Source organism: Mesoplodon densirostris, chromosome 6 (genome assembly GCF_025265405.1).
Source record: "Mesoplodon densirostris isolate mMesDen1 chromosome 6, mMesDen1 primary haplotype, whole genome shotgun sequence".
NCBI classification, from domain to species: domain Eukaryota; kingdom Metazoa; phylum Chordata; class Mammalia; order Artiodactyla; family Ziphiidae; genus Mesoplodon; species Mesoplodon densirostris.
Window position 1 is genome coordinate 117,167,987 of NC_082666.1, and position 24,684 is coordinate 117,192,670.

At 38.7% G+C, this 24,684-nt stretch overlaps 1 protein-coding gene across 1 annotated transcript in view; it reads right to left on the reverse strand.

Annotated features, from left to right (window-relative positions):
* Positions 1–3,846: 3,846 nt before the first annotated feature.
* The window catches only part of LOC132492726 (zinc finger protein 420-like), a 78,337-nt gene continuing 57,499 nt past the window's right edge, over positions 3,847–24,684 (reverse strand). The window contains 1 exon segment of the mRNA XM_060102492.1: positions 3,847–6,020. Within this exon segment, the coding sequence (XP_059958475.1) occupies positions 5,246–6,020 (775 nt within the window). The 3' untranslated portion in view covers positions 3,847–5,245.

Below are 24,684 nucleotides of genomic sequence, written 5' to 3' on the forward strand. Positions count from 1 at the left end.
TAGGGGAAACGGTGATGAAAACTGCCCACCCTGGCCAGGCACCTCAGTAACCATTTGCATAAGTTATTTTATGACAGGAAATCCTGGTAAGGAACATGAAGCTGACAAGCTACCATCAACGGGAAGAATTAGGGAAAGGTCAAAAGGAGAGAGGAGACTCCAGTCCATTATGTCCTACCAACCTCCCAGAATCCGCCTCTCACTGGAATCCATCTGGGCTGAGCGAGGCACACATCACCAGGAAGAGCCCTGAGTCAGAATGTTTGGCCAGAGACAACGTGGAAAATAATCCTATCACCATAAAACCTGAGCCACATGGCAGAGCAGTCCTCCTGGGTTCCCTCACCCTGCTACTCTCTGCCCAGGCGCCCCTTCCCAATAAAGTCTCTTGCTTTGTCAGCACGTGTGTCTCCTCGGACGATTCATTTCCGAGTGTCAGACAAGAGCCCAGTCTCGGGCCCTGGAAGGGGTCCCCCTTCCTGCAACAAGGTCACTGGGAAAACAATCGCCCCAAAAAAGGCCAATACAGAGAAACACAGCTTGCCAAGGGAAGAAGTTGCTAGAGCCAGAAACTGGTAGGTAAAATATAATCAAACTGCTGGAGCTTGAGTATGGACTAGCTTGAGATTTAGAAACTCCCACGAGCCTATTCTTAGGGGAAATGCCACACATTCATGAGTTTTACCTCAAGGAGCCCCACCAAGTTCTCCTGATGACGGTCAGAGAAAAATCCCCTCGTGTTTCCAGCAGGGAGGGGGAAAAGGAGCCATTTTTAATATATCCAGAGCATTCTGTTCTGTGCCTGTTCTGAAGAGAATTACTTTGAGTTAATCTAACTCATGTAGGGGAAGGAAAACACTCAACTCCAAACCTCTGTTTCTCACACCTACAGGAAACAAAAAGCTGAGAAGCACTTGAGAAGGATACATCCCAGGAGCAAAGGTCAAGGAAAAGACTGATATGTAATCATAGAATCATAGAATGCTTCCCCTCCCCCCACACCCATCAACTCATCAACGGGATTCTTGCATAAAAGAGGATTACAGCTGAAAGAACTGCAAGATTTAGACTCTGAGGAGGAAATTCTAGGGGAAACTCAAAGACAATCAAGAACAGAAAAACAAGCATATTAGAGGAAATTGATTTAGACACCTACAGGTATAGCAAACAGTGTGCAGTGAACACGCTAGCATTAGCATAGTGAATGTGCAGTGGACACGCTAGCATAAGTCCTAGCAAGATAAACATAACCCTCCCACTGAAGTCCCAATAAATTATGTCTGTCTTTCAGCAAAAAATTACAATGTGTTACAAGACAAGAAAAAATACAGTATGTAGAGACAAAGCAAGCAAGAGAACCAGACTTAAATATGACAGATTTTGGAATTATCAGACTGTAATTTAAAAATATGATTAATAGGCTAATGGCTCTATTGTAAAAAAAAGAACAACACACAAATACAAATGGACATTAAGAGAACAGAGATTAAAACTGTAGGAAACGGACTTCCCTGGTGGTCCAGTGGCATAGAATCCTCCTTCCAATCAGGGGATGAGGGTTTGATCCTTGGTCAGGGAACTAAGATCCCACATGCCTAAGGGTAGCTAAGCCTGTGTGCCACAACTACTGAGCTCATGCACCTCAACTAGAGCCCGTATGCCGAAAACTACAGAGCCCACGCGTTCTGGAACCCCCGAGCCACAACTACAGAGCCCATGCGCCCTGGAGCCTATGCTCCACAACTAGAGAAGAGAAAACCCACATGCCACAACTAGAGAGAAGCCCGCACACCACAACAAAGAGCCCATGCGCTGAAATGAAAGATCCCACGTGTCGCAACTGAGACCCGATGCAGCCAAAAATAAATAAATAAATTATATATAAATATATATAAATATATTTAAAAACCTCTAGGATAGATCTTAAAGGAAAAGTTAGTAATTAGAAACACTACAGCAGGGATTTCATTGGTGGCGCAGTGGTTGGGAATCTGCCTGCCAAAGCAAGGGACAGAGGCTCAATCCCTGGTCCGGGAAGATCCCACAGGCTGTGGAGCAACTAAGCCCGTGTGCCACAACTACTAAGCTTGCACTCTAGAGTCCACGAGCCACAACTACTGAAGCCCACATGCCTAGAGCCCGTGCTCTGCAACAAGAGAAGCCACCACGATGAGAAGCCCACACACTGCAACAAGGAGTAGCCCCTGCTCACTGCAACTAGAGAAAGCCTGTGCGCAGCAACAAAGACCCAATGCAGCCAAAAATAAATAAATAAAAAGTAAATTTATTAAAAAAAAAAAGAACACTACAGCAGAAATGAAAATACCTTTGATGGGCTCCCAAGCAGCCTGGACACAGTAGAGGAACAATCAATGAACTTCAAGATGGAAACAGCAAATTGAAATGCAAGAGGAAAAAAAGGAAAAAAAAAAACCCGGACAGAACATCCAAGGGATGTGTGGACAATGACAAAGGAAGCAATATACGGATAATGAGGATACCAGAAGAAGAAGGCAAAAACAAATGAAATATTTTAAATAATAATGGCTGAGTTTTTCAAAATTAGTGACAGAGTCCCACCACAGATCCAGGAAGCCAGAGGATACAAAGCCATATATAAATAAAACTATCTAGGAATATGCTGTTCAAACCTCCAGCATATAGAGTATTATTTGAAAGCTACCTGAATTACCTTCAAGTGTATAGTGTACTCTGGGGCAACCACTAAAGCTTTAAAAATGATAACTGATATATCAAGAGAAAAGAAAATGCAATCACATAAAATGCACAGTTAAAATTACACAAGGCAGAAAAAGAGAAGAATGAGAAAGTACAATGAATAAATATTTTAAAACAGGGCAGATATATGTGAATTATCTAAATATACCAATGAAAAAACAATCTCAGAGTGGATTTAAAAAAGACCCAAATATATGCTATCTATACAAAACCCCTTTGAATGTAAAAAGATATATTAAAAGTAAAGGGATGAAGGGACTTTCTGGTGGTCCAGTGGTTAAAATTCCGCCTTCCAATGCAGGGAACATGGGTTCGATCCCTGGTTGGGGAACTAAGATCTCACATGCCACAGGGCAACTAAGCCTGCACACCGCAACTACTGAGCCCGCATGCTCTGGAGCCTCTGTGACACAACTAAAGAGAAGACTGTGAGCCGCAATGAAGAGAACATGCACCACAACAAAGGGTCTGGTGTGCTGCAACTAATCCAAATAAATAAATAAATAAAATTTAATAAGCCATTAAAAAACAACAAAAACAAAAGTAAACTACAGTAGCTTTATTACTTTCAGACAAAGCTGAATTAACAAAAGGAAAATTATCAGGAATAAAGAGGAGCATTACATAATGATAAAGGGGTAGATTCAGCATAAGATAGAACAAGCCTCAAGACTATGTGTCTAAAAACACATCAAAATAGGAGGCAAGAACTGGGACTTCCCTGGTGGCACAGTGGTTAAGAATCTGCCTGCCAATGCAGAGGACACGGGTTTGAGCCCTGGTCCAGGAAGATCCCACATGCCGCAGAGTGACTAAGCCCATGCGCCACAACTACTAAGCCTGCTTCGCAACAAGAGAAGCCACAGAAATAAGAAGCCCGAGCACCGCAATGCTGAGTAGCCCCTGCTTGCTGCAACAAGAGAAAGTTCACGTGCAGAAATAAAGACCCAACACAACCAAAAGTCAATAAATAAATTTAAAAAAAAAAGAACTGAAAACAATTATAGTTTGAGATTTCAACAAACTTCCATTTGTACTTAATGGATTCATCAGTCGAAACAAGGACACAGTTGAACTGAGCAGCACCATCAATCAATGGGATCTAATCAACATTTATAGAATACTTTATTCTACAACAGCAGAATACACATTTTTAAGCTCAGATGGCACTTTGATTGAGATAGACAACATTGTGGGTCACAATGCACAATTCAAAAGACAATGAAGCTTTTGAAGAATTAATTAAAGAATTAAAAATTAATGAATTATTTAAAAAACAGCCAGAAATATCAAAACATTTGCAGACTGAACAACACATTTCTAAATAACATGTAAATCAAAAGAGTCCCAGATAATTTTAAAATATTTTGAACTAAAGGAGAATGGAAATACAACTTCTTTTTCTGTTTACAGGGTAAATTGTGAGTATCACTGTTCACAGCAACTCAATTGAATCAGATTTGTTCTTCAAATGACTGTGCATATGACTTTTGCATAATGAATATAATGTTCACACTAAATGCACTGGTGACCCTGAGACAATAAAAGTCTTGCAGAAAACACTGTTTGGCTTCTTTCCTGAAGAGGCAATTCAGTAACAATTGTATATCTTTTATACACTGGCCAGAAAACAGTAAGAGAAAATAGGAACATGAGGTATTTTAACTATCCAAATGTATCCTCTAACATATTTACATAATGATAGTTTTTACATAAAAAGTGCATAATTCCCACTACCCTCATGTTGGATTCCAGTACAATTAAATTGAAGGTGGTCTTTGGGTAGAAAAGTTTTCCTCATTGCTTACCTTCACAGGATTTTTTTCCTGTGTAAATTTCGAACACCCGCTGAGTAGTCTGGTGGAAAGACTGTTTATAAATGATTAATTTCAAGGATTTACCTCTTGTGTGAGTCCTCTAATGTCCAATGAGGGCTGAAATCTGGTTGAAACACTATCCATATGCAATACACATGAGGGATTTCTCTGTGAGTTTTGTTGATTGATGGTTGACTTCTCGAAGAGAAAATTTCCAGGTTTATTATATTCATTGATCTTCCCCTGAGTTCTCTGATGCTGCACTTCCAGTCAAAGTTTCCCCACATCCATTACATTCACAGAGTTTCTCAGCCTGATGTTTCCTAAGACCTGACTTCTGGCTAAAAGCTTTCCCATATTCATCATGTTAATGGGATTTCCCCGTGTGACTTCTCTGATGTGTTCTTAGGCCTGGGTTGCTGCTTTAAGTTTCCTAAAGTTTACTACGTTGATCGGGTTTCTCCCACGTGGGGACTGTCTGATGTACTCTGAGGTTTAGTTTATAGGGGAAAACTTTCTCATGTTCATTACTAATAGGATTTCTCCCCAGTATGAGTTCTCTGAACTCTTTAGGACTGGCATCTAGCTAAAAACTTTCTCACATGCAACCCATTCATTGGGTTTCTCCTCCATGAATTCACTGATGCAGAGGTAGATGAGAATTTTCACAGAAGGATTTTCCACACTTACTACACTGCTAAGGTTTCTGTTCTGTGTGAATTCTGATGCCGAGTGAGGTGAGACTTCCTCGAGAGACATTTTCCACATTTATTACACTCATAGGGTTTCTCCCCTGTGTGATTTCTCTGATGTCTTTTTAGGGTTGACTTATGGCTAAAAGCTTTCCCACAGTCACTACATACATATGGTTTCTCCCCTGTATGAGTTCTCTGATGTTCTCTGAGGTTTGACATGTGGGTAAAAGTTTTCTCACATTCATTACATGCATAAGGTCTCTCCCCACTATGAGTTCTCTGATGTCCAGTGAGGTATGACTTCCTATAGAAAAATACTCCACACTGATTACATTCATAGGGTTTCTCCCCTGTGTGAATTCTCTGATGCACAACGAGGTATGATTTCCTACAGATAGATTTTCCACACTCACTACATTCATAGCGTTTTGCCCCTGTGTGACTATTCTGATGCTCAGTGAGGTGAAACTTTGTATAGAAGACTTTTCCACATTTATTACACTCATAGGGTTTCTCACCTGTGTGACTTCTCTGATGTCTTTTTATGGTTGACTTATGGCTAAAAGCTTTCCCACACTCACTACATACATATGGTTTCTCCCCTGTATGAGTTCTCTGATGATCTCTGAGGTGTGACGTGTGGGTAAAAGTTTTCTCACATTCGTTACATGCATAAGGTCTCTCCCCACTGTGAGTTCTCTGATGTCCAATAAGGTAATACTTCCTAGAGAAGAATTTTCCACATTCTTTACATCCATAGGGTTTCACCCTTATTTGAGTTCTTTGATGTACACTAAAGGTAGTCTGAGCGGGCGAGGTTTGCCAAAATATGGTATCATGACAGAAGCTCCCTTTTGTGTCGTCATATGTCTGGGGAATGGTAAGGGCTGCATCAGGGCTTAAGTCACCTCCAATTTCAAAGGTCTTTATTTCTGAGTGAGTGCTCTGATGTTCTCTGAAGTGTAACTTCGGGCAGAAAGTTTCCTCAACTGTGTCTTTATTCTGAAGTTGAGCAAAAAAGTCTTCCTGCAAGTATTTTCCTTGATTTGCCAGGCTTTGCTCTAAGAGGTTATCAAGTTTGCTGTCTTATAAAATAAAGAAAATAAAAATGTCTTATGAACATTAAACACATTTCTTATAGGATGCAGCCTTTTTATATATATGTGCTATATTGTATTTAACTATTTGCTTTCTAGGCACCAAGCCTCCCTGAAATAAACATTCCAAATGTTTATACTATTCCTATACTCCCTGAGAAAAAAGGACAACAAAATTATGATGATTATTACTATATAGTTGGCATTTTAAAAATAAGGAAATGAATGGTAAATAGATAATAGGACTCTCAAAAGTGGTTCACTCAGGAAAGCTGAAAATGAGAGACTGGGATGACTGATTATGAGCAGTAGGTAGAATTTAAGAAAAATCAGTTAATAAGGGTTTTCAAATGATAGATCAAAGAAGGGATTGGACTGAGGAAGAATAACAATGTCCAGGTCCTTATACTTCCAACTAGAGATTACAGTGGGAAGTCTACCAGCTTCTGGCTGGAGTCCACCCTTTTCTATTCTAAACACATCAACACTAAAATAAATTTATAACTGCACTAATTTTCTCCTGATTATAGAAACAATTCTATAGCTCAAGCTCAAATCCTCCTGGAGTTACTCACAGAAATACAAATGTACAAGAAGTGGAAAAGTGATGAGAGGTAAAACCATAATTTGACCTAGAATGAATTCACTTCTGTATGCTGGTGCTAATGCCTTAGTTTACTATACCAGGGTTGTTCAACAACAAACCTCTCTTGAACATCAAATCATAAGTTTCCACTTTCACTATAATTACTCACTCTCCTGAAACTAGTCTTAACCATGACTAATCTCTATATAAGCATTCCACCTACTTCTCAACATACTTAGTTTCTATTAACTGATATCCATAAATAGCATGTTTCAACCTGTTTCCAAAAGCCCATTTAGAAATACCCTTTTTATTCATTTCACATAAAAGTTTCTTTCATATGTGTGACTGATCTTACCTAGGCTATTTTAACCTTTGATGTAAAATGCCAGCCCTATGCTAAAACCTAAGGTGGCACTGAACACACTACTCTAAATACAACAGAAAACAGGAGTTAAGTGGCATCATTCTGGAAAACAACTTTTTTTTTTTAACAACTCCAGGCACATTAATATTCTAGCTACCATTTCACAACTCCATATTTTCCAATCTAGTCTGGCCAGGCTATTTGTCTCCTAGCAGTTGTTCCTTAACTACAATAATATTTTTCAGTTTCAACATTTATCTTCTACTCACAATCCTTTCTCTAAGTAACTCTATATCCCAACTTAAGGATTAAAGATTAATCTAGATATCTTTTGAGGCAATACTATTCTTTAAACTTGACTAAGAAAATACCTTCTTAGAGCTCCCCAACACTAATTAACACTCTCACAATAAGTACCGCCTATACCATTCATCTTAACAATGAATAGATGGAGAGCACACATGCATATTGAGGCACACACATTTTTAAGCAAATTATTATCACTTAAATCAGGATTCATCTTAAAATTAATGGCATGTTGACAGTTTTTTAGCTACCCCTAAAATAATTGTTCCTCTTTCAACTGATACCTTCTTAGAGCCTATAAAATATATTTCATGCAGCTTTGTGCTCCTAAATCTGAAACAGAACTCTCATTCTCTGATTATTTTTGCACTCCTCTGTGATATGAAATAAATTAGTAGTCCTTAAAAATGCAGTATGAAACTTCGCTGGTGCTGCAGTGGTTAAGAATCTGCCTGCCAATGCAGGGGACAGGGGTTTGAGCCCTGGTCTGGGAAGATCCCACATGCTGTAGAGCAACTAAGCCTGTGTGCCACAACTACTGAGCCTGCACTCTAGAGACCATGAGCCACAACTACTGAAGCCCATGTGCCTAGAGCCTGTGCTCCGAAACAAGAGAAGCCTGTGCACCACAATGAAGTGTAGCCCCCACACACTGCAACTAGAGAAAGCCTGCGCACAGCAACAAAGACCAATGCAGCCAAAGTAAATAAATAAATTAAAATGTGTATATATATATATATATATATATATATATATATATATATATATATATATATATTTTAAATGCAGTATGTTTCAGAGCTACCCAGACCACTCTCAGTTACACTGGCTTAGTCAAAGAATTTTTTTTTTTTTTTTTTTTTTTTTTTTGTGGTACGCGGGCCTCTCACTGTTGTGGCCTTTCCCGCTGCGGAGCACAGGCTCCGGACGCGCAGGCTCAGTGGCCATGGCTCACGGGCCCAGCTGCTCCACAGCATGTGGCATCTTCCTGGACGGGGGCACGAACCCATGTCCCCTGCATCAGTAGGCAGACTCCAAAGAAATTTTGACTGCTGCATCAATAAGTATGAAATACCTCTCTCCAACCTTATGGTCAATCCAATGTAACTAACTATACAATATTAATTATATATAATGTCCCAGAAGAGGCAGGAATAAAGTAGGGAATATTCTCTTCTGGTGCATTATAATACACCAAATAATTTACCCACACACATTCATTTTAAGTACATCTTAATTTTTGTATGTGTGTATGTTTTAACATTCTGTTCCAAATAACAAGATACTATTCAGTTTTTTGTTTCTGACCATTATTTATATGGCATTTTTCTACCAATAGACTTTTGCTGCTTGATTTCATATGCATAATTTTCATTTTAGCTTCATAGACCATGGTTGTCCTGCAGTGTGTAATATTCCATTGTATTATTATATCATGATTTAAGTTCACATGTAAATTAGTATTGAGGTTCCTTCCAAAATTGGGCTTTTTACAAATGTTGTATGAAGAGTGTCTTATTTTGTCTCCCAGTGAAAATGTATAAGAAACTCTAGAAGATAAACCTGGGAGTAAAACTACTGAGTCATGGGGAACAGGTATGTTAAAATTTAAAGAAAATGCTAATCTGTTTTCCCAAATACCAGTTAATACTGCTCCTGCCTTGTTGATGATTCCCTGCATATCATCCTACTCTTGGAATCATAAAACTTCTCCATGTTTGAAAATTGAGTGGGAAGAACATCATACTACAGTGTGATCTGATTTGAATTTGTGCTTCCCAGAGTAAGCATTTTTTTTCATCTATGCCATTCATCCCCTTCTTTGAGAAATGCCTCTTTATGGACTTTGACTCTTCTAAATAGGATGCTTGCCTTTTTACTAACAATTTTAGTAGTTTAATATTTAACATACATTTGAGTCCCAAGTTTTTGTCTCAGGTACTGAATCAGAAAATAAAATATTTTAAATATCTGCTCTCAGAGAGCTTATATTCCAGGGGAAAGAGACAGAGGGAAAAATTCATACTTCACAATAGTATATTAGGTGTTGAGTGGTTGGGAGAAAAATGAACCAGAAAAAAGGAGGAAATAAGACTATTTGACACAGGAGTGACATTTAAAATACGACAGTCATAGAAGGCCATACTAAGGAGATATCTGTCTTAAGATCTGAATTCCTTATGTATTACAGAAATAAATTCTTTCTGAGGTATATTTATAACAAATATCATTTCCCACTGTTTGTCTCCTCATGGTTATGAAAGTATGAAACTCAGCATAAATATATATACAACTATTCTGTCCATGATAAGAAATAGTACAGAGTGACCACCCATGGAATTATAATTCTCATAAAGAAACAGAATATGACTGGATCAGAAAAACATCAGGTCTTTCTCAAGCTTCTGCATCATTACATGTCATATCACTCATATAATTTATAGGAATTAATTACTCTCATTTCTGTGCTGTTTTACAACTCTCTTTTAGAGGCCTTAAGAATTTGGACGTTTAGAAAAAATATATTCAATATCAGAAAAGTAAGATGTAACAAAAGTAATGAGATGTAATCCTGATGTTTTTCACATCTTGAAAAGCTAGGAAGCCAAATACATAACTTACAGCTGAAAAATCAAGTAACAGTCACAATGATATTGAAGAGGTAAAAACTAAGAGAGATTATAAAAGAAACTAAAATTGGGTGTTAAAATATGGGAAGGAAGAGAAAGTAAGCATTTTAATTTCATAACTGGTTACACATCAGGTGATTACTAGACATTGTCTAAATAAATGGATCATTAGGCAATTGCATGAGATTATAAATTTTTATGGTCACACCTTAAGCCAAAGTACAACCTAACTATGTTATTAGGAGAAAAACACACTTATTCTAAAAAGAAAAGAAAGCAGGGCTATTACTGAAGAGCTTCTGTAACATTATACACAGAAACAGCATTTAGAAGTAACTGCCAATCAATATGAATGGGCTAATGTAAACTATTAAAAGAAAATGCTATTAGACTGTATTTGAGACATACCTAAAATTAATTTGGAAAATCAGAAATACAAAGTGGTAAATTAAGAAAACATAAAAAAAAATTCAGGATTCATTAATCTCAGTCAAGGCTGAATTCAATTTTTCAAAGTTAAATTCAAGGTTTAGCATAAAGTCAAAAAAAATCTCATGAGTATTTTTTGAAATTTGATCAGCTCATTATTAAAACATGTCATAAAGGTGCTGTAATCAATATGAAATGGTCTAGTGTAGAGATATTAAAGAGGCCACAGAAACAACAGAGAAACCAGGACCAAATACATGATTTACTGACTCTTGACTTCTAAGGTAACAATGCATAAAACTAGAGAAAATTCCCCATGTGAATGACTGCTAAATTGCATGTTTGAATGGAAATGTTTATATCATTTATATTTAGAATAATCATCTATGTATTTGGGTTTGTACTGTATCTTGAAGCTTACTATTTGTAAGATGAGAAAATCAATGTGCTAATATTCCATCCCTTTTCTTACACTCATTTATATCATATTTGGTATACTCTTTACACACTTCAAGATATAAGTCCTCACAAAGAAAAGTGTTTAAACTATTTCACAATGTCTACCTCTAACTGACCGTTTTGGATCTAACTTCCCCTGGAGTTGTGTCTAAAGTACTCAACTCACCTGTATGGCTCTTGTTTAGAAATTCTTCCTCTAATAACAATGGATCATCTTGCTCCAACTTGATGATTACATCCGGTTTTGTAAAATAATACCCTGTAAATGGGAAATAATATGGCATTTAGGTCAGCTGAACTTGCTTTAATGCACATGAATGTGAAGGAAGGAATAGTTATAGGAGTAGCAAAGTGATGGTGCTCATTTGACCTTTCCTTTGGAGAGGAAACTACAATATAATTTTTTTCTGAATCTAAAAAGGAATTGATCCTATTAAAGCCCTGAATCATAAGGATACATAACACTGAGTCTACATGTACAGAGGTTTAAATAAGGCTCTGCACAGGAACTTCCAATCATGACCATGATGGTGTAAGAGGAATAATGGTACATGCCAAACAACTGGGAACCATACAAAATCAATGAAATAATGACCTTTAGGTATTACACATGACCTCTGAGAGAAGGGAAAGAAACAGAATTTCTAGGTTATGGTACAGGAAGAAGACACCAAATCACAGCCTGCTGAACTACAGAACGCAAAGTTCAGAGTTCAGGAAAGCCAAAACAATTAGAATTTCTGGAGTAAAATATTTCAGAGGAAAGAGGTACGCTGAGAGAGAGGCAGGAAGCTCTAACAGAAAGGTCACCTTGAGTAAAATTTGTACATTCATATAAGAAAGTTTCCAACAATGGAGGAAAAAGAACCCAAACACAATAGGTGGAAAACTTTCTAAGCATACACACAGACAGGATGTTTGGAAAGAGTGGAAAGATCTTCTACTATGTGAGGTATTAGGTGCTCTGCATCCAAGAGTATTATTGTGCTACTAGTGTGACCAAGTTAGTCTTAAAGAATGCTCTAGACCTGAAATAACAAGCAAATACTGAGTTAATTTAAATGATTTACTTGAATTAAATTACATTAGAAGCAAACACTGAAAGGATTAAAATTATTCTCAAGTAATTTACTACTCCCCCAAAAAATGCACCAAAGAATTTAAACAAATATCACAAAATCTAGCAGCCAACAATGCAAAAGTCACAATATGTAGCACACTATCAAAAATGACCAAGTATGGGCTTCCATGGTGGCGCAGTGGTTGAGAGTCCGCCTGCCGATGCAGGGGACACGGGTTCGTGCCCCGATCCCGGAAGATCCCACATGCCGCGGAGCGGCTGGGCCCGCGAGCCATGGCCGCGGAGCCTGTGTGTCCGGAGCCTGTGCTCCGCAACGGGAGAGGCCACAGCAGTGAGAGGCCCGCGTACAGCAAAAAAAAAAAAAAAAAAAAAAAAAAAAAAATGACCAAGTATGGGGCGGGGAGCAGGAGACAAGATGGCAGAGTAGAAGAACTTAAGCTCACCTCCTCTCATGAAAACATCAAAATCACAACTGTAATCAACCATTGACAGAAAAGATTTGAACCTACCAAACAAGATATTCTACACCCAAAGACAAAGGAGAAGCCAAAACGAGATGGTGGGAGGGGAGCTTCTGTGATATAATCAAATCCCATGCTCACTGGGTAGGTGGCCTACAAACTGGAAAATAATTATATCGCAGAGATTCTCCCACAGGAGTGAGAATTCTGAGCCCCACGTCAGGCTCCCAAGTCTGTGCGTCTGGCAACAGGAGAAGGCGCTGCCAGAGCATTTGGCTGTGAACACTAGCGGGGCTTGAGTGCAGGAGCTCCAAAGGACTGGGGGAAACAGAGATTCCATTCTTGGAGGGCAAACACAAGATTTCTTGTGCACTAGGAACCAGGGCAAAGCAGTGACTCCATAGGAGCCTGCGCCAGACATAGCTGTGGGTCTTGGAGGGTTTCTTGGAGAAGTGGGGGTTGGCTGTGACTGTTTGTGGGGGCAAGTACATTGCTGGTGGAGGCCTCAAGAAATAATCATCACCATGAGCTCTTCGGGAGATTGTCATCTTGGCACCGACAGCTGGACCCAACCAACAGCCTACAGGCTCCAGTGCAAGGATGCCTCGGGCCAAACAACCTACAAGGTGGGAACACAGCCTCACCCACCAGCAGACAGGCTGCCTAAAGTCTTCCTAACCCCACAGCTGCCTCTAAACAAACCCCCTGACAAGGTCCTGCCCACCAGAGGGACAAGACCCAGCTCCACCCACCAGAGGGCAGGCACCAGTCTCTCCAACCAGGAAGCCTACACAAGTCTCTGGACCAACCTCACCAACTAGGGAGCAGACACCAGAAGCAAAAGGAACTACAGTTCTGCAAACTGAGGAACAGAGACCACAAACATAGAAAGTTAGATAAAATAAGACGGCAGAGAATTATGGCCCAGACAAAGGAACAAGATAAAACCACAGAATAACAGCTAAGTGAAATAGAGATAGCCAATGTAACTGAAAAAGAATACAGAGTAATGATAGTAAAGATGATCCAAGATCTTGGAAAAAGAATGAGGCACAGATGAAGAAGATAGAAGAAATGTTTAATAACGCACTAGAAGCTTTGAGAAGAGAGTTGAACAATACAATAGCTGAAATATAAATACATGAGAAGGAAGCAATAGCAGGAAAAATGAGGCAGACTAACAAATAAGTGAGCTGGAAGACAGATTGTTGGAATCACTGCTGCAGAACAGATAAAGAAAAAAGAATGCAAAGAAATGAGAACAGTCTAAGAGACCTCTGGGACAACATTATATGCACCAATATTCACATTATAGGGGTTGCAGAAGAAGAGAGAAAGGGCCTGAGAAAATATTTGAAGAGATAATAACTGAAGATTTCCCAAACATGGGAAAGGAAACAGTCACCCAAGTCCAGGAACTGCAGAGGCCCAGTCAGGATAAACCCAAGGAGGAACACACTGAGACACACATTAATCAAACTGACAAAAATTAAATACAATGAGAAAATATTAACAGCAACAAGGATAAGCAACAAATAACATAGAACAAAATTCCCATAAACTTATGAGCTGATTTTTCAGCAGAAACTCTGCAGGCCAGAAGGGAGTGGTATGATATACTGAAAGTGGTGAAAGGGAAGAATCTACAACCAAGAATCCTCTACCCAGCAAGGCTCTCGTTCAGATTCAATGGAGAAATCAAAAGTTTTACAGACAAGTAAAACCTGAGAGAATTCAGCACCAACAAACCACCTTTACAACAAATGCTAAAGGAACTTCTCCAGATGAAAAGAAAGTCACAACTAGAAACAAGAAAATTATTAATGGAAAAGTTCACTGGTAAAGGCAAACAGAGTAAAGGTAGGAAATCATCCACACAGAAATGATATCAAAGCCAGCAACTTTGAGGAGAGGATGGTACAAATGTAGGATATTGAAAATGCATTTGAAATTAAAAGACCAGCAGCTTAAAACAATCTTGTTTATATACAGACTTCTATATCAAAACCTTATGGTAACCATAAACCGAAAATCTACAAAAGATACACACACACAAAAAAAGAAAAAGCAAGGCAAACACAACTCTAAAGATAGTCATCAAATCACCAGAGAAGAGAAAAGAGGAAGGGAAGAAAAAAGCCCCGCAAATACAAATACAAGACAATTAACAAAATGGCAATAAGAACATACATACAGATATGCTCCACCCAAAAGACTTATAGGCTGGCTGAATGGATACAAAAACAAGACCCATATATATGTTGTCTACAAAAAACCCACTTCAGACCTAGGGACACATACAGACTGAAAGTGAAGGAATGGAAAAAGATATTCCAAGCAAATGGAAATCAAAAGAAAGCTGGAGTACCAATCTTTTATCAGACAAAATAGACTTTAAAATAAAGACTGTTACAAAAAAAAAAAAAAAATAAGGACACTGAATAATGATCAAGGGATTAATCCAAGAAGAAGATATAAAAATTGTAAATATATATGCCCCCAACATAGGAGCAACTTGATATATAAGGCAAGTACTAACAGCCATAAAAGGAGAAATCAACAATAACACATAATAGTGGGAGATTTTAATGCCACTATCATTAAAGCCCACCTTCAACAAAGGACAGATCATCCACAGAGAAAATCACTAAGGAAACACAAGTCTTAAACGACTTAGTTGATATTTATACAACATTCCATCAGACAGCAGCAGAATACACATTCTTCTCAAGTGCACACAGAACAACCTCCAGGATAGATCACATCTTGGGTCACAAATCAAGCCTCTGTAAATTTAAGAAGATTTACATCATAGCAAGCATCTCCTCCAACCACACTGCTCTGAGATTAGAAATCCACTACAAGGAAAAAAACTGTAAAAAACACAAACACATGGAGGATAAACAATATATTACTAAACAACCAATGGATCACTGAAGAAATCAAAGAGGAAATAAAAAAATATTTAGACACAAATGAAAACACGATGATCTGAAACGTGGGAGGCAGCAAAAGCAGTTCTAAGGGCGAAGTTCATAGAAATACAACCTTTTACCACAAGAAAGAAGAAAAATCTCAAATATTAACAACCTAACCTTACACCAAAAGCAACTAGAGAAAGAAGAACAAACAAATTCCAAAGGTAGCATAAGAAAAGAAATAATAAAGAGTAGAGCAGAAATAAATAAAATAGAGATGGAGAAAACAATAGAAAAGGTCAATGAAACTAAAAGCTGGTTCTTTGAAAAGATAAAAAATTGGTAAACCTTTAGCCAGACTCATCAAGAAAAAAAGGGAGAGGGCTCAAATCAATAAAATTAGAAAAGAAAAAGGAGAAGTTATAACTCACACCATAGAAACACAAAGGATCTATAAGAAACTACTACAAGCAACTATATGCCAATAAAATCGACAACCTAGAAGTAATGGACAAATTCTTAGCAAGGTACAATCTCCCAAGACTGAACCAGGAAGAAATAGAAAATATAAACAGACCAATCACAAGTACTGAAATTGAAACTGTGATTAAAAAATTTCCAAGAAACAAAAGTCCAGGACCAGATGGCTTCACAGGCGAATTCCATCAACATTTAGAGAAGCGGTAACACCTATCCTTCTGGAACTCTTCCAAAAAATTGCAGTGGAAGGAACACTCCCAAACTTGTTCTATGAGGCCACCATCACCCTGATACCAAAACGAGACAAAGACACCACAAAAAAGAAAATGACAGGCCAATATCACTGATGAACATAGATGCAAAAATACTCAACAGAATACTAAAAAACCAAATTCAACAATACATTAAAAGGATCATACACAATGACCAAGTGGGATTTATCCCAGAGATGCAAGAATTCTTCAATATGCACAAATCAATCAGTATGATACACCACATTTACAAACAGAAGAATAAAAACTGTATCATCATCTCAACAGAAGCAGAAAAAGCTTTCAACAAAATTCAGCACCCATTTATTATAAAAATTCTCCAAATGTGGGCATAGAGGAAACCTACCTCAACATAATAAAGGCCATATATGACAAGCCCACAGCTAACATCATTCTCAACCATGAAAAGTTGAAAGCATTTCCTCTAAGATCATGAACAAGACAAGGATCCCCAGTCTTGCCACTTTTATTCACTTTTATAGTTTTGGAAGTCCTAGCCATCGCAATCAGAGAAGAAAAAGAAACAAAAGGAATCCAAATTGGAAAAGAAGAAGTAAAACTGTCACTGTTCACAAATGACACAATATTATACATAGAAAATCCTAAAGATGCTACAAGAAAACTACTAGAGCTAATTAATGAATTTGGTAAGTTTGCAGGATACAAAACTGATGCACAGAAATCTCTTGCATTCCTATACACTAACAATGAAAGATCAGAAAGAGGAGTTAAGGAAACAATCCCATTTACCATCACATCAAAAAGAATAAAATACCTAGGAATAAACCTACCAAAGGAAGCAAAAGACCTGTACTCTGAAAACTATAAGACGCTGATGAAAGAAACTGAAGATGACACAAACAGATGGGAATATATACCATGCTCTTGGATTGGAAGAAACAATATTATCAAAATGACTATTCTACCCAAGGCAATCTACAGATCCAATGTAATCCGTATCAAATTATCAATGGCATTTTTCACAGAACTAGAACAAAAAAATTGAAAATTTGTATGGAGACAAAAAAGACCCTGAATAGCCAAAGCAATCTTGAGAAAGCAAAATGGAGCTGGAGGAATCAGACTCCCTGACTTCAGACTATCCTACAAAGCTACAGTCATCAAAACAGTATGGTACTGGCACAAAAGCAGAAATACAGATCAATGGACCAGGATAGAAAGCCCAGAAATAAACCCACACAACTATGGTCAATTAATCTACAACAATGGAGGCCAGAACATACAATGGACAAAAGACAACCTCTTCAATAAATGGTGCTGGGAAAACTGGACAGCAACATGTAAAAAGAATGACACCAGAACATTCTCTAACACCATAGACAAAAATAAACTCAAAATGGATTAAAGACCTAAATGTAAGGCTAGATACTATAAAACTCTTAGAGGAAAACACAGGCAGACACTCTGGCATAAATCGCAGCAACATCTATTTAGATCCACCTCCTAGAGTAATAAAAATAAAAACAAATAAACAGACCTAATTAAACTTAAAACCTTTTGCACAGCACAGGAAACTATAAACAAAACAAAAAGACAATCTACAGAATGAGATAAAATATTTGCAAAGAAAGCAACTGACAAAGGATTAATCTTCAAAATATACAAACAGTTCATGAAGCTCAGTATCAAAAAACCCCCACAAAACAAAACAATCAATAAATGGGCAAAAGATGTAAATAGACATTTCTCCAAAGAAGACATACAGGTGGCCAAAAATCACAGGAAAAGATGCTCAACATCTCTAATAATTAGAGAAATGCAAATCAAAACTGCAATGATGTATCACCTCACACCAGTCAGACTGGCCATCATCAAAAAGTCTATGAACAATAAATGCTGGAGAGGGTATGGAGAAAAGGGAACCCTCCTCCATTGTCGGTGGTAATGTAATTTGGTACAAGCACTATGGAGAACAGTATGGAGGTTTCTTGAAAACCTAAAAATACAACTACCATATGACCCAGCAATCCCACTCCTGGGCATATAACCAGAGAAAGCCATAATTTAAAAAGATACATGCATCCCAATGTTCACTGCCGCACTATTTACAGTAGCCAAGACAAGGAAGCAACCTAAGTGTCCATTGACAGAGGAATGGATAAAGATGTGGTGCATATCTACAATGGAATATTACTCAGCCATAAAAAAGAATAAAATAACGCCATTTGCAACATTTGCAGCAAAAAGAATAAAATAATGCCATTTGCAGATGGACCTAGAGATTATCACACTAAGTGAAGTCAGACAGTGAAAGATAAATATAACATGATATCCTTACATGTGGAATCTAAAAAAATGATGTAAGTGAACTTATTTACAAAACAGAAACAGACTCATAAATTTGAAAACAAATTTATGGTTACCAAAGGGGAAAGGTGGGGGAGGGACTAGTTAGGAGTTTGGGATTAACATATACACACTACTATATATAAAATAAACAAGGATATACTTTATAGTACAGGGAACTCTACTCAATATTCTATACTAATCTATATGGAAAAAGAATCTGAAAAAGAATGCTTATATGAACATGTAAAACTAAATCATTCTGCTGTACCCTGAAACTACTACAACATTATAAATCAACTATACCCCAGTATAAAATTAAAATTAAATTTTTAAAAAATGGCCAAGTATGAAAAGAAGGAAAACATGATTCATGACCAGGAAACAAGTCAATCAATGGGACAGAAGAAAAAATGTCATCTGAGATTAAATTTGCTTCCAAGGACCTCAAAGCTGCTATTCTAATACACTCCATAGGTTAAAGAAGATAGAGAAAAACATGAACATGTTGAGAAAACAGAGTTAAAACAAAAGTCCAAAACTGAACTTCAAGGCAGCACAATATACTCCCTGGAGAGGAGAAAAACACTAAAAGACTCCAAAGGGTTTTGTTATAAGGATTACCAATATTTACATCAGATATAAAAACTGACATAGATCTCTTTAATAAAACATGTAGGTTCTCATGTGCTTTTGCATTCATTTTGTTATGTTCCAATTATATAGTTATTTGGAAACTGCATTGTTTGCTTGTGAACGGTGCAAAAGGCTAGTACCTTAATGTCGTTATGGCAACTTTTGACCTCAAAGGCACTCTGAAAAGGTCACTGGGACTCCCAAGTCAAAGGGCCATATGGTCCTAAGAGACTGCCATATTCAGTGCCTCTAGGAATTCCTCATTAATTTCAAAGGGCACCTGGCCAACTGAGCACTCTATTACTCTAGTGGTTCTTAAGTTGTGGCTCTGGGGTGACATATGAGAATCTGCATTTCTAACAAATTTTCCCAGATGATTCAAAAGTCCTTAATATTAGAATAGCAAACATTTCTGTTCCCCTGTGATTTATTTAAATGGCAGCTTTAAAAAAAAAGTCAGTATGCCCAAACATGAGATTTTCAAACTGTTCGTGCTTACCTTACAAATTCAGTACATTATTCTTACTAACTTTCTCTGCTAAATAAAGGACCCAAAATTAAGTATTAACTTTCACCTGTCCCAATCAAGTTAGGTTCCTGTTGTCTCCCCAGACCAGTGTGTGGAATCCTGAGCAAACTCAAAGTGCTAGTAATTATCCAAAAATATAATGACTCTTTTAGACAAATGAATAATTAAAACCCATTGCCAGCTGACCAGATCTAAAAGAAAAGTTAAGTCATCTGGATTTTAAAAAATTATACCAAGTGTAAATATGAATCTACACAAAAGACATAAAGAGAAATGTAAATGGACAATATATAAATACATTGTTCTCATTTAAAAAATATATTAAAGTGCAAATAACATTTTGTACAAGTTATTGTTCTCATTTTAAAAACACATTGTTCTCATTTTAAAAATATATTAAAGTGCAAATAACATTTTATAAGAAGAAAACAATGTATTATGTGGATTACAAGATACGCAGAAGTAAAATAAATGACAACAAGAACACAAAGGATGAAAGACAGAAAAGGAAAATATTCTGTAATAACACAGTTGAAGTAACAAGATATTTTTTGAAGGCAGACTTACACTTTAGAGATGTATATTTAGAAACCACTAAAAATACAAACAAGTATATCTCAGAAGCCAAAAGTGGTTAAAGGAAATTCATTAAAAATAAGTAGTTAAGGGAATTCCCTGGTGGTCCAGTGCTTAGGACTTGTGCTTTCACTGCTGAGGGCCCGGGTTCAATCCCTGGTCAGGGAACTGAGGTCCTGCATGACGCACAGTGCAGCCAAAGAAAAAAAAAAAAGGTTGGGGGTGGGGGGGAACGAATTATTCACAGAGAAGGCAGGAAAAAGGGGGGAAAAAAGACAAAAAACTAGAAGGTAAACAGCAAGGTTTCAAATTCAACCACAAAGATAACATTAAATATAAGTGATATGAACATTTTGCTAAAACACAAAAATTATCAGTGCTAATAAAAAGTAAAACAAACATACTGTCTCTTAGAAACTGACTGTGAATGTAAAGACACAGGTTAGAAATAAAAGGACAGAAAAACTATATATCACACAAAGCACACAATAAGCAAATGATAGTCTGACTGACTATACAGTACCAAACAAAATTCAGGAAAAGAAATACTACCAGGAATAAAAATAAACAATGCAAAATGTTAAAAGGGAAAATGCATCAGGAGGATGTAACAATCCTAAGTGCTTTGCCACTTAAAAACAGAGCTTCAAAATGCCTGAAGCAAATCTTGTTAAAAAAGAAGATAACACACAAATTATACTCAGATACTCAAATTCCTTTCTCAATATTTAATAAAACAAGTAGGTAAGATATTAAAAGGATACAGAAGACTTCAGCAATATGATCAGCCCACTGGAACTAATACCCATCAAGAAAAAGTACTCTTTTCAGTCACATATGGAACATTTCCCAGGATCATATGCTAGGCCGTAAGACAAATTTCAATACATTCAATAAGATTGAACCATACATGAAATATTATCCAGAGTGACACACAAACAAAGGATATAAAAATTATAACAATATGAAATTATGAAACAAATAGTTGGAAAGTAAACAAATTCTACAAAACCAATAGATCAAACAAGAAATCACAGGACATTTTAAAAAATATCTTGGTTTAAATGAAAATAAAAACACAACAACAAAACTTGTGTGATGCAGCTAAAGCAGTTTTCAAAGGAAAATAGAGAGCCTTATGCTTACATTAAAAAAGCAAAACCGGGATTTCCCTGGTGGCGTAGTGGTTAAGAATTCACCTGTCAATGCAGGGGACACGGGTTCAAGCCCTGGTCCAGGCAGATCCCACACTGCAGAGCAACTAAGCCCATGTGCCACAACTACTGAGCCTGCGCTCTAGAGCCTGTGAGCCACAACTACTGGGCCCACACGCCACAACTACTGAAGCCTGCGCACCTAGAGCCCGTGCTCCGCAACGAGAAGCCACCGCAATGAGAAGCCCGCGCACCGCAACAAGAAGCCCACACAACACAACAAAGAGTAGGCCCCACTTACTGCAACTAGAGAAAGGCTGCGTGCAGCAACGAAGACCCAACGCAGCCAAAAATAAATTCATTAAAAATAAATAAATAAAAACAATAAAGCAAAACCAAGTCTCAATTCATGAGCTTAAATTTTATCATAAAACAGCAAAGAAAGGAAGGGCAAGGTAAACCAAATCAGTATAGAAAATCCTAAGGTATCTAGAAATAAATAAATAAACTTCTGAAAGCTAATAACCAGGTTCATCAAGGTTGCAGAATACAAGATAGCTCTTCCGGGTAAGATGGCGGAAGAGTAAGACGCGGAGATCACCTTCCTCCCCATAGATACACCAGAAATACAGCTACACGTGCAACAACTCCGACAGAACACCTACTGAACGCTGGCAGAAGACCCCAGACCTCCCAAAAGGCAAGAAACTCCCCACATACCTGGGTAGGGCAAAGCAGAGAGATTCCCGCACAGAGGAGCGGTGCCGAGCGGCACTCACCAGCCCGAGAGGCTTGTCTGCTCCCCCGCCAGGGCGGGCGGCGCTGGAGCTGAGGCTCGGGCTTCGGTCAGAGCGCAGGGAGAGGACTGGGACTGGCGGCGAGAACTCAGCCTGAAGGGGGCTAATGTGCCACAGCTAGCCGGGAGGGAGTCCGGGAAAACTCTGGAGCTGCCGAAGAGGCAGGAGACTTTTTCTTCCCTCTTGGTTTCCTGGTGCGCGAGGAGAGGGGATTAAGAGCGCCGCGTAAAGGAGCTCCAGAGACGGGCGCGAGTCGCGGCTGACAGCGCGGAACCCAGAGACGGGCGTGGGACGCTGGGGCTGCTGCTGCCGCCGCCAACAAGCCTGTGTGCGAGCGCAGGTCACTGTCCACACCGCCCTTCCGGGAGCCTGTGCAGCCTGCCACTGCCGGGGTCCCGGGATCAAGGGGCGGCTTCCCTGGGAGAACGCACGGCGCGCCTCGGGCTGGTGCAACGTCACGCCGACCTCTGCCGCTGCAGGCTCGCCCCGCACTCCGTGCCCCTCCCTCCCGCCCGGCCTGAGTGAACCAGAGTCCCCGAAGAGGCTGCTCCTTTAACCCTGTCCTGTCTGAGCGAAGAACAGACGCCCTCCGGCGACCTACACGCAGAGGCGGGGCCAAATCCAAAGCTGAGACCCAGGAGCTGTGAGAACAAAGAAGAGAAAGGGAAACCTCTCCCAGCAGCCTCAGAAGCAGCGGATTAAAGCTCCACAATCAACTTCATGTACCCTGCATCTGTGGAATACATGAATAGACAACAAATCATCCCAAATTGAGGAGCCAGGAGTCAGTGCTGTGCCTCTGAGGTGGGAGAGCGAACTTCAGGACACTGGTCCACAAGAGACCTCCCAGCTCCACATAATATCAAACGGCGAAAATCTTCCAGAGATCTCCATCTCAACACCAGCACCCAGCTTCACTCAACGACCAGCAAGCTACAGTGCTGGACACCCTATGCCAAACAACTAGCAAGACAGGAACACAACACCACCCATTAGCAGAGAGGCTGCCTCAAATCATAAAAGTCCGCAAACACCCCAAAACACACCACCAGACGTGGACCTGCCCACCAGAAAGACAAGATCCAGCCTCATCCACCAGAACACAGGCAGTAGTCCCCTCCACCAAGAAGCCTACACAACCCACTAAACCAACCTTAGCCACTGGGGACAGACACCAAAATCAACGGGAACTACGAACCTGCAGCCTGCAAAGAGGAGACCCCAAACACAGTAACATAAGCAAAATGAGAAGACAGAAAAACACACAGCAGGAGAAGGAGCAAGATAAAAACCCACCAGACCTAACAAATGAAGAGGTAATAGGCAGTCTATCTGAAAAAGAATTCAGAATAATGATGGTAAAGATGATCCAAAATCTTGGAAATAGAATAGACAAAATGCAAGAAACAGTTAACAAGGACCTAGAAGAACTAAAGACGAATCAAGCATCGATTAAAAACACAATACATGAAATAAAAAATACTCTAGATGGGATCAATAGCAGAATAACTGAGGCAGAAGAACGGATAAGTGAGGTGGAAGATAAAATAGTGGAAATAACTGCTGCACAGCAAAATAAAGAAAAAAGAATGAAAAGAACAGAGGACAGTCTCAGAGACCTCTGGGACAACATTAAACGCACCAACATTCGAATTATAGGGGTTCCAGAAGAAGAAGAGAAAAAGAAAGGGACTGAGAAAATATTTGAAGAGATTATAGTTGAAAACTTCCCTAATATGGGAAAGGAAATAGTTAATCAAGTCCAGGAGGCACAGAGAGTCCCATACAGAATAAATCCAAGGAGAAATACACCAAGACACATATTAATCAAACTGTCAAAAATTAAACACAAAGAAATCATATTAAAAGCAGCAAGGCAAAAACAACAAATAACACACAAGGGAATCCCCATCAGGATAACAGCTGATCTCTCAGCAGAAACTCTACAAGCCAGAAGGGAGTGGCAGGACATACTTAAAGTGATGAAGGAGAAAAACCTGCAACCAAGATTACTCTACCCAGCAAGGATCTCATTCAGATTTGATGGAGAAATTAAAACGTTTACAGACAAGCAAAAGCTGAGAGAGTTCAGCACCACCAAACCAGCTTTACAACAAATGCTAAAGGAACTTCTCTAGGCAAGAAACACAACAGAAGGAAAAGAACTACAATAACGAACCCAAAACAATTAAGAAAATGGGAATAGGAACATACATATCAATAATTACCTTAAATGTAAATGGACTAAATGCTCCCACCAAAAGACACAGACTGGCTGAATGGATACAAAAACAAGACCCATATATATGCTGTCTACAAGAGACCCACTTCAGACCTAGAGACACATA